At 45.9% G+C, this 11,955-nt stretch overlaps 2 protein-coding genes across 3 annotated transcripts in view; one reads left to right on the forward strand and one right to left on the reverse strand.

The window, feature by feature from the left end:
• Window positions 1–11,955, reverse strand: part of LOC133121737 (adenylosuccinate synthetase isozyme 2) — a 296,275-nt gene that overhangs the window by 52,285 nt on the left and 232,035 nt on the right. The window lies entirely within an intron of this gene.
• Window positions 3,674–11,955, forward strand: part of LOC133113728 (girdin-like) — a 24,768-nt gene continuing 16,486 nt past the window's right edge. Inside the window, exons 1-2 of the mRNA XM_061222978.1 lie at window positions 3,674–4,476; window positions 4,564–4,664. Coding sequence (XP_061078962.1) covers window positions 4,414–4,476; window positions 4,564–4,664 — 164 coding nt within the window. The 5' untranslated portion in view covers window positions 3,674–4,413. The remainder of the gene's footprint in view (window positions 4,477–4,563; window positions 4,665–11,955) is intronic.

Consider the following 11,955-nt stretch of genomic DNA (forward strand, 5'->3'; position numbering starts at 1 on the left):
TGTGAGTGCATGTGTGTAGGGAGGCTCTGCTCTGTGAGTGCATGTGTGTAGGGATGCTCTGTGAGTGCATGTGTGTAGGATGCTCTGTGAGTGCATGTGTGTAGGGAGGCTCTGCTCTGTGTGCCTGTCTGTGAAGTGGCACATAATTGCAGTGTGATGCATTCTGAAGAGAACCGGATGGCATTAGTGTAATGAGCCAGAGGGACTGCACTCCTCTACTGTAAAACATCGCTGTAGAAAAGTGAATGAACATGATTTGACATTTGATCCTATCAGTCTGCATCAGTGACACACTTGTCACATGTCTCCGGTTTGCATGTCAAGTGTTTGATTGTCTCAATATACAGTCTGGTGGGTGGCAATTTATCACCATCTTTCAATCTTTCAGTTTTGAAAAGGTGCAAACGTACTTACTGGACCATAACAATGTCCATGGCTCGAAAAGAGAGTAAATCCACAATATTTGAAAAATAAATTATTATACAGTACTGGTCCTGGAGAGCCACAGGCTGTTAGACCTGGGTCACATATATTATTGTTTTGAATTCAGATACTTCTCTGTGTTTGTTTGATCTTGCCTGGTGCAATTGTGCCAAACAAGAGGATCACAAAAAGCACTTTCATAGGTTCTTTTTTTTTATTGGACAGTATAGTATAGAGAGACAGGAAGAATGGGGGCGAGAGAGAGGGGAAGACATGCGACAAATGTCAGACGGTCGGATTCGAACCGCCGACGTCGCGGCTCGCAATGAGCATGCGGTCAGTGCTCTACAGGCTGCGCCACCGAGACACCCTATAGGTTCTTGTACATGCATACAAGTTCAGTAAAGCCTCGAAAAGTTTTTGAATCCACAGCAGTTACTGTTACTCTGCATATAATTGATCAATTAAAGCAGTTGGATAGATGGTTACCTCTCATTGCTTCCTGGATCAGAACTGGTAAAAACCAGACCCTGCGGCTCTCTGACGCCAGAGAGGTGAAGCTCTGCTCTGGATGGACCGATTGTGAAGTCCATGTTTCTGATCCCCTGTTAAGAAAGAACTTAGGAAGACAGAAGCAGCATTCCTGCACATTCCCATGATTTTCCGGGAAGCAGGCCTTGGCCGTCGCCCTGTAGAGCCTGGTTTTCTGTTTTTTCTTTCATTACATTACATTACATTATTGGCATTTTGGCAGACGTACAGTTGATTAGACTAAGCAGGGACAATCCTCCCCTGGAGCAATGCAGGGTTAAGGGCCTTTCTCAAGAGCCCAACGGCTGTGCGGATCTTATTGTGGCTACACCGGGATTAGAACCACCGACCTTGCATGTCCCAGTAATTTACCTTAACCACTACGCTACAGGCTGCCCACAATTTCCACCAATTATTCCTGTTAGCCGATTAGCTGCACACACAGTGTAAAGATTAAGATACACAGACAGTAGAGCTGTCTTCAGCTGATTTTCATATACTTATATGTTTGTTTTTATACCATAAATGTAGCTAAATTATCTGGTTGCATAAATTATTACTTAAATGTAATAATTAAGAGCTGAGGTTGGTGTGAAACTCAAATGTTGAAATGGATTAGTCCTCCTGGAGTGGGGTGGGGTTCTGCTCTGTTTGCGGGGTTCTGCTCTGTTTGCCCTTATTCCTTTGCCTCTCTGCTTTACGCTGTCCCTCCACATTGAATGACTGAGACACAGTCTTTTTAAGGACAGAATTAGGAACTGTACATTTTTTCCCACATTGCGTGTGGGTCTCCCCCAGAATAATGGCAGTACCTTAATTTTACCACTAGATGACAGTAGAAACTTCTTCATGAAATCCACATAGGAAGGAATATAATAATTTAATAATTTGTTATCTCGCTGAAGCTTTTATCCAAAGCGACGTACAGCCTTGCTCAAGGGCCCGGCAGCTGTGTGGATCTTATCGTGGCTATACCCGGGGCTTGAGCCACCGACCTTCCGGGTCCCATTCACCTCAGTCAGAATAGCCTGATCGGGGATTGTTCTGTTCCCGTTTTGTTCTGAAAGGGACACTTTGTTCTTTCCAAGCCATTCACATTTTATCAAGAAAACTAAATGGTGATTCAAACATTCTGCAACAGACATAAAACTGGATTTTGGTGAGAGTATTTTTCTTCCATGCTCAAAGGTACAAAAAGATCCAACTGGAGATAACGCTTGGAATTGAGATTGCCTCCAGCCCAAATTGTCTGTAAACGATTCCCGCTTATTCCTCTTTAGAAATGGGGGTTGTTGGTCCCGTTCAGCTAATGGAACACGAGGTAAGAACATTCTGGGCAAAGCAATCCCAGCTGCTAAAACGCTGTTTCCGTCTGAAGGAAAATTACTCCCAGTAACTTTATGGCGATGAGCCAGAGAGAGAGAGGGAGAGAGAGGTCAGATTCAAATGAGGCAAAGCAAGACATTAGCCAATGTCAAAACTTATTGAACTTATTTTCGTCCAATAGCATATCCCACAAACTCAGGATGATGGATGATCAAAGGGTATACCACAAAGCCATTAGGATTAGAGAGAGATTGATTTAGCCTGTATGAATCCACTACCACTCTAATACACGGAAATGGGAACAGTTAGCCCTCCTAACATAAAGGGGCTTCGATGTGCGGTTTATTGAAACTACAGCACATTTACACCCGGTAGAATTGAACGCAGACTTTACGGATGTGTGATCAAACGCTATTGACTTCCCCTCATTCACATGCCCAGTTCTGTTCTGGAAAGGAATGTAGAGACCGGGAACTTTGATTTAATAGGCTAGGAATGTAGCGAGTTCTCAGTTTAAATACATCGCTCACACAGTAAAATGTTCAGTGTTAAATCAACTCATTGGATCCATGTTAGACTCGTAAACTCTCTTTTAGACTTGAGTAAACAATGTACATTTAGGCTACTAAAATGACAAGGTTTCCTTTTTTGTTTTACTTACAAGTTGTAGATGTGTCAAATCAAATAACATATTTTAAGCAGAATGTTTAGCATACAGGCTACACGGCAGTGACGGCGGATGTATTAACATCGGTGCCCGTGTCTCGTTCAGGATTTGAACATGCAGTCTGATCGAGTTAAACTAGCCGACTGATTAAGTGTTCTGGTTGTGTTAGTTTGTTAAACACGATTATAACAATCCCAGTCAGTTTTCCACATTACAAAATGTTGTACGATGCATAAAACCTAGCCTATAGCATGAGAACCCTAAGCAAAGCATGTGAATACCTTCTGGAAGACAGAATGGTAGGCCAAACGTTAGTTTACAATGTCTAAAAAGTGTGTAATAGCAACCTACACAGCGAGACATGTTATTGTATATCAATTATGAATGATCTAATTTATGACCAGCATTGTAGCCTATATTGTAGAAGAGAGTGGCTAGCCCATGTAGCTTGTGAAATAAATGTGCTTCATTAAAGATATCTTGTTTTTTTTTATTTATTGTGACGGAGGATAGCCTGCCCTATAGGCTATGCTTAAAATTGATTAGAATTGAACGCATCAGTGACACTAATCTAGACGACAGTGTAGTTTAGCCAAGCTCTGCATTTCGCTCCCAGTGAAGCTCAAGGATAGGCAGGAAACGTCAAAATGGACTATTTTCTGCTTTTATATGAATGAAGCCCTGCGCGTTTAGCGCAGCCGGCTAGCGGTGAGCTAAATCCCTGCAGCAGCGGTATGGAAATCAGGAGGTTGTGCTTCGGCTCGTCGCTTCCTGACCGAAAAACTGGAGCCGTTATTTGGACTGGAGGAGGAGAAGGGAGCATGTGTGGATTGTCGCCGGAGTTAGCCAGCTAGCATTAGCCACTTCACCACCGGGAATACCAATGCACACGACAGCTAGCTACCGTTTCCTAACTAGTCAACTATTTATCTAGCATTTCTCCTTCGAAGAAGAAGAAGCTGGATACCTTGGAAGAAAGTTAATTATTGAGTTGTTGACAAACGGCAGCACCATACATTCACGTCTGGTTTTGTGTAAATGAACTTAACATTTGAATGTGGATAAAGGCTACATTTTGTTTTCATTGCCAGTTCGGTTGGTAAGGAAGGAAGAGGAAGACTTCTGTCTGCCGCGTGCAAACAATGCTTCACTGCGATGCCTCGCTGCTTCATTTTATGCGGCTAGTTGCCTGTCGGAATTCCCAAACCGTTTCGTTTCGTCTTCTGGGATTTTAAGGAGATAAGAGGGAAATGCTTGGACTAACGATAGTCCTTTTCTACCCGGGAAAGGAGCATCTGAGTTTTCCAGCCGTCAGCAAAAGGAGCCGTGCCCGCACAGAAAAGTGAAGCCCCGTTTGGATGTATTCCGGGCGGGATTCAGTCAGGATACAGGGAAGCGCTGTTTCTCTCATTCTTTCCAGTAGCTCGCTAACAGCCTAAAATCGGAGTATTTATTCCCGTATCAAAATGGAAAGCGAGGTGTTTACACCTTTGTTGGAGCAATTTATGCTCACTCCGTTGGTCACTTGGGTAAGCCGGTAGTTTTGTTTGGTGTATTGCATATATACGTGTGCTTGCCACAAAAGATAGCGAGCCTAACGGTATCGTTTTCTGCAGGTGAAGACCTTCGGGCAGTTAGGTGAGAAAGACGGGAGCAAACTTTCAGAATACATCGAACTGGTGGACGGCATCTATTTAAACGAGATTATGCTGCAGATGTAAGTATGGCATATTCGTTATGTTTATGGCTGCATGTTTCTAGAATGGTTGTGCTGTTATACTGACTAGTAATAGGCTCGCACGCCTTTCATTTAACCGCATAGCTAGGATAAATAACTGCAGTAGCCGAGTCATTATAACACCCGAATGTCACAAGAACACATTTCTGGTAAGACTAATGACTCTTTTTAATCAACGCAATCCAACTGTAGCCGGTAGACCGGTGTAGTTTAGCGATTTGGACGTCTTTGACCGCCCCAGGTAGTGTTTCGAACTGGCAGCCGCATCGATCGCAGTGGGATGAGTTTGGATGCTGCCACTCCCACTTTTGGCACGCCGTGGCGCAGCTTGGAGCGGGGCTTTGCCGCACAGCTCGGCGGTTCGTCTCCCACCGGCCACGTCCCGCGGCTTTGTGCGAAGTGTCATCTGCAGCCGGCGGAAAGAGCAGGATCCCCTCGCGTGTCCGCGGCGAGGACGGCGAATTCTGCAGCGCTCTGTTAGCGCCATGCAAACACGCGTGACATCGATTTCCGATGTTGTGGGAATCATTTAGTTCCTACCAAGTCCGCCAGAATGACGCAGAATGTGATTCCCTCAATGCTACTGTCTTCTTTGTGAATTGAGGTTATTGCAGTAGGGATGGACCTCGGTCGTAAGATCGTAATCCAATTTACCCAATTAATGTGGGTCTGGCCACGTTCCATTTGGTGCTTTAATCGCATTGGTTGTTTTTAATTAGTGTGACAGTGACAAGCGTGACGTTGTCCTAATAGGTTTGGTTTAAAGTAGAAATGGAAAAGGGGTACCATGGAAACGGGGAACACCACACATTCTCATTAATAATCAAATCTGGCTTTTTGAACCCAAATCCGGCCCTGGTTTTCTTTTCTATTGTATCATTTAGTGGAAGAGGGTTAGTTAGGTGGAATTAAGCTTTGACTGAGCTATACACTATGTTTCTGTGTGTGGTCCGATGTTGAGTATAAGCAGCACTGGTGTAATACGGTTATTTAACCCAGAATAATTGGTTCGGGTTTTGGATTAAAGGACGTCAGCTCTCAGGGAAGGGAGTTGTGTGCCCCCAGGTTCAGATGAAGCGCTGTGTGCTCCGTGAAGCAGGGAAACATCGATCAGTTCCTTATGTACGCTTCCTGCCGTTTGACCACAGCATCCTGCTGCTGGCACACAGATGGGCTTAACGGAGTTAGACTGAATCTCGGGGGTCTCTGAATGCAATTAATCGCGGAACAACACACAATGTGACTGTCCGTTTTACGAGGGGAACATTTGAATGGCTTCTGTTGGAATGTTGTAAACACCACATCTGGAGTCTTTGGAAATGTAGCTTTGTGTTTATAAAATGGTCACGCGTCTTAGCTAGTCATGACATGGCAGTTGAGTAGCATGTTTGGATGGGGTGTCTATTGACTGAATTTAGTTTTGCTACTTAGTCTTTTGACATGTAACAACAACTTTGCGCACACACACATTAGAATTGAGTTTAAATCCCCAAGGGTTCTGGTCAAGCTGACTCCGCTCTGTCTCAAACCCTGGGTATTAACTCGTTACCCTGGTAATTAGCTTGTTACCCTGGTAATTAGCTCGTTATCGGAGGTGTGGGGCCGTCAGGGAGGACACGCACGGACCGTTTAGCTGCTGATGACGGCATGACTCACGAGCTCCAGAACTCCCAACCTTTCATCTCCGTCCCAGAGTAAACACGCAGGCTGCCCGTCGCCGTAGTAACCAGGCCCCAAGCAGGCTCCTGGCTGCCGGGTGCCGGGCGCCGGGCGAGAATGCGGCTGCTTCGTGAAAGGAGGATTTCGTTCCGAGTTTTGGTACAATGCACACTGGGAAAGTGCAGGCTTTTGCTTTGGTATATAAGGATCAAATAAACCAATCATCACAGGGGAGGAAGAAGGGGGTGGGGCCACACACAAGATCAACTATCTCTGGCAGTCCGATTGGACCTTCAGGTTAAGGTTTGTGTTGTGCCCTGCTTCAGTTTAAGGTTGCCTTGGCTTGGTTGATGTTGTCTTCCGCTGTGTCTTTAATCCCGATCAGCTCCAGATACACCCCTGCGGTCAGTCCTGCAGCCCTGTGTGTGCACACTGTGTTGGTTCTTTCTCTTTGGTTTTGCTTTTGGGCGGGTGCTCATGCCCCACAGTGCCCAGGCGTTTATAAAGGGAGGACAGTGTTTACAGTGTTTCCCTGTAGTCTGCTGGGTGGGGGTCGGTTGTAGGGCAGCTGCAGCAGTAACTCAACTGTACACACACACACACACACACACACACACACACACACACACACACATACACATACACATACACCGTACACACACACACACACACACACACAGCATACTCACACTCACACACACACACACACACACACCCACAGCATACTCACACACACACAGCATACACACACACACACAGCATACGCACACACACAGCATACACACATTCACACACACACACACACACACACGCACAGCATACACACACATACACTCACAGCATACACACATTCACACACACACACACACACAGCCCACTCTGCAGCAGCTCGATGACGCACATCTCTGTGCTCTCCTCCTGTGGGCTTTTAATGTTTTAACGTCTCGTTCGGTGTGCGGGGGGAACTGTGTGTGTGTGTGTGTGTGTGTGTGTGTGTGTGTGTGTGTGTGTGTGTGTGTGTGTGTGTGTGTGTGTGTGTGTGAGAGTGTGTGAGTGTGTGAGTGTGTGTGTACGGTGTGTGTGTGTGTTTAGGAAAGACCCCGGTCTTATAATTGAGACGTTTAGTTAAAGAACAATCACACCCTTTCATCACACTTTCCCCAGGCTGTCCTGCTCTGCTTTGCTTGTGGAAAAAAAGGTGTGAAATAATTTTGGTTTGGCAGCAGCCATGTTGGTTGGCATGTAGGCTGTATTGAACTACAATTCCCAGCATGCAAGCACAAGTTTACTGCCAGGAACAGAGACCCTCCTGCCAGGAAGACAATAGGGATGAGGCACGCAGGCACAGGAAGTTGTGTGCAGAACACAACATGGGGTTTGAGTTTCTCACCTACTGTCCTTCCTTGCTGTGAAAATCCTTGAGGCTCCAACTGTAAATTTTACCTGAATGTCCCTGTAAAAGCTGCTCTTCAGTGTATTTTCTTGCTTTCGACCATAAACCACGAATGCTCCTGTACCACCCATTCACAAGCTGCTAGGTCTTCAGACACACCCTTCACCAAACTTGGTTGGTGAGTGTGTTGGTCCGTGAGTTGTGTTGGTTTGTCGGTTGGTGGGTCTGTTGTTTCGGTAGCTGTTTTAGTTTGTCGGTTGGTAGGTCTGTTGGTCGGTAGTTGTTTTGGTTTGTCAGTCAGTGGCTGCGTTGGTCCGTAGTTGCTTTGGATTGTTGGTTGGTGGGTGTCTTTGTGGGTGTGTTGGTTTGTCGGTCAATCTGTGTAGGTAGTGGGTCTAATGGGTTGTTTAGTGACTGCAGGAAGGCCTGTCTGTGTTTCTACTCTTCAGAAACAGTCTGTAGAGTCCGGAGCCTGTCCCTGATAAAGCCCCCCCGGGATGGAGATGCTGGCATTGTGTTTGTGGTCTGGGATGAGGTCTGGTTTGGGCTGCGTTGTGATTGGCCGCCCTGGAGCCCCCAGGCTCTCTCCAGGGGGTGACGTTGATTCAGCTTGTCATAAATAGGTTACCCATAAAGCACTGCTCCTCTCCTCTGCGTGCTGTCTGCCTGGGGCCTGCAGGCTGGTCTGTCTGAGGGTCTGGTTGTGTTCACCTCACAGAGCCACAGAGCCGTGTTCAGGAGCTGCCACTTTATAGGGTAGATCAGGACCACATGACCGCTAACGTGCTAATACGCACACAGTCAGTGACATGCACTCTGCCGCTAACATGCATACGCTGCTAACGTGCTAATATGCACACAGCCAGTAACATTCACACAGCCGCTAACGTGCTAATATGCACACAACCAGTGACATGTATATGATGCTAACGTGCTAATATGCACAGATTCGCTAACATGCGAATATGCACACGGCTAGTAACATGCGCAAGTCTGCAAAACATGCTAATATTCACTCAGTAACATGCACACAGCTGCTAACATGCTGATATGCATGTGCGTGTGTGTGTGTAGGGGAGCTAGACATTATAGGATTACACCCATTACACCCCCCCGCTGGGCCCCCTGCAGCCCGCTGTTGTGTGGTGGTCGGGGGTGGGGGCTGTGGGGGCTGTGGGGTGGGGCTCATTCACCCTGCAGATCAAAGGCCTTTCACCCCCCATTCACCAGGCTGAACTAACTGTGTGAAGTTTAAGGATATCTTCCTTTCACTGACTGCAGTCAATGGATCGGGTTAACTATTATTGTTATTATTATCATTATTATAAGTAGTAGTATTAAATGAGTGATTGATGGTGTATTGTAGGACGCCTCTCAGCAGGCTACAGCAGTGCACCCTCGATATCGCTGCTGCAGGTCGTTTCTCTAATGAGTTCCTTCCTCTGCAGTGAGTGGTTACGGTCAGGGCTGTTCCAGGAACACAGCGCTTTTCCTGTCCGTCTTTTCCCCGGAAACGATTATAGTCCTCTCCATCCCTCTATCCCTCCATCTCTCCGTCTCTCCATCTGTCCATCTCCCTGGTTTCCGCAGAGACTGCCCGGGCGATGGATGGACTGGCGAGTGGTTGCGTCAGGGTTGGTTTGAAATGCATTATGGGTCGCGTAAGGAGTTAATTAGCGCTTCGGAGGTTGGCTAATTGTTTGCAATGGAACACAGATGAACGCACGTAATTGTTGACACGCACATGAACACGCTTTCGAGCGCACACGTGTGTACACGTGCGCAAACGATTTCAGAGCTGTTTGTGTCTCTAGGGTAAAGTGACAACAACTGAGCAGGTGATCTAACACAGTCACAAAGTGTGTAAGAGTTGCCAGATCTCTGATGAGTTAGCGGCAGTAGTTTGTAGCATATTAGCGCTTTTTCACCAGCGCAGAATGAGGTCAGAGTTTAACCGCGAACAAGCCCCATCTGTCCTGTGAGTGTGTTTTCAGCGTGAATCATACACATCTGAGAAAGGTGTCGAACCAAACTCAGGCTAACAGTGTTTCCCCTTTCCCTTACAGCCCTATAGACACTGTATGTACAGCCCTATAGACACACTGTGTATGTACAGCCCTATAGACACTGTGTATGTACAGCCCTATAGACACACTGTGTATGTACAGCCCTATAGACACTGTGTATGTACAGCCCTATAGACACTGTATGTACAGTCCTATAGACACACTGTGTATGTACAGCCCTATAGACACACTGTGTATGTACAGCCCTATAGACACACTGTGTATGTACAGCCCTATAGACACTGTGTATGTACAGCCCTATAGACACTGTGAATGTACAGCCCTATAGACACTGTATGTACAGCCCTATAGACACTGTATGTACAGCCCTATAGACACTGTATGTACAGCCCTATAGACACTGTGTATGTACAGCCCTATAGACACTGTGTATGTACAGCCCTATAGACACACTGTGTATGTACAGCCCTATAGACACTGTGTATTTACAGCCCTATAGACACACTGTGTATGTACAGCCCTATAGACACTGTATGTACAGCCCTATAGACACTGTATGTACAGCCCTATAGACACACTGTATGTACAGCCCTATAGACACTGTGTATGTACAGCCCTGTAGACACTGTATGTACAGCCCTATAGACACTGTGTATGTACAGCCCTATAGACACTGTGTATGTACAGCCCTATAGACACTGTGTATGTACCGCCCTATAGATACTGTGTATGTACAGCCCTATAGACACTGTATGTACAGTCCTATAGACACACTGTGTATGTACAGCCCTATAGACACTGTGTATGTACAGCCCTATAGACACTGTATGTACAGCCCTATAGACACTGTATGTACAGCCCTATAGACACACTGTATGTACAGCCCTATAGACACTGTGTATGTACAGCCCTATAGACACTGTATGTACAGTCCTATAGACACACTGTGTATGTACAGCCCTATAGACACTGTATGTACAGTCGTATAGACACTGTATGTACAGCCCTATAGACACTGTATGTACAGTCCTATAGACACACTGTATGTACAGCCCTATAGACACTGTGTATGTACAGCCCTATAGACACACTGTGTATGTACAGCCCTATAGACACTGTATGTACAGCCCTATAGACACTGTATGTACAGCCCTATAGACACACTGTGTATGTACAGCCCTATAGACACTGTGTATGTACAGCCCTATAGACACTGTATGTACAACCCTATAGACACACTGTATGTACAGTCCTATAGACACTATGTACAGTCCTATAGACACTGTATGTACAGCCCTATAGACACTGTATGTACAGTCCTATAGACACACTGTATGTACAGCCCTATAGACACTGTGTATGTACAGCCCTATAGACACACTGTGTATGTACAGCCCTATAGACACTGTATGTACAGCCCTATAGACACTGTATGTACAGCCCTATAGACACTGTGTATGTACAGCCCTATAGACACTGTATGTACAGCCCTATAGACACACTGTATGTACAGTCCTATAGACACTGTATGTACAGTCCTATAGACACTGTATGTACAGCCCTATAGACACTGTATGTACAGCCCTATAGACACACTGTGTATGTACAGCCCTATAGACACACTGTATGTACAGCCCTATAGACACACTGTATGTACAGCCCTATAGACACACTGTATGTACAGCCCTATAGACACTGTGTATGTACAGCCCTATAGACACTGTGTATGTACAGCCCTATAGACACACTGTATGTACAGCCCTATAGACACACTGTATGTACAGCCCTATAGACACTGTGTATGTACAGCCCTATAGACACTGTGTATGTACAGCCCTATAGACACACTGTATGTACAGCCCTATAGACACACTGTATGTACAGCCCTATAGACACACTGTGTATGTACAGCCCTATAGACACTGTATGTACAGCCCTATAGACACTGTATGCACAGCCCTATAGACACACTGTATGTACAGCCCTATAGACACACTGTATGTACAGCCCTATAGACACACTGTGTATGTACAGCCCTATAGACACTGTATGCACAGCCCTATAGACACTGTATGCACATCCCTATAGACACACTGTATGTACAGCCCTATAGACACACTGTGTATGTACAGCCCTATAGACACACTGTGTATGTACAGCCCTATAGACACACTGTGTATGTACAGCCCTA

The sequence above is a fragment of the Conger conger genome, chromosome 2 (assembly GCF_963514075.1).
Source record: "Conger conger chromosome 2, fConCon1.1, whole genome shotgun sequence".
Classification (NCBI taxonomy): Eukaryota; Metazoa; Chordata; class Actinopteri; order Anguilliformes; family Congridae; genus Conger; species Conger conger.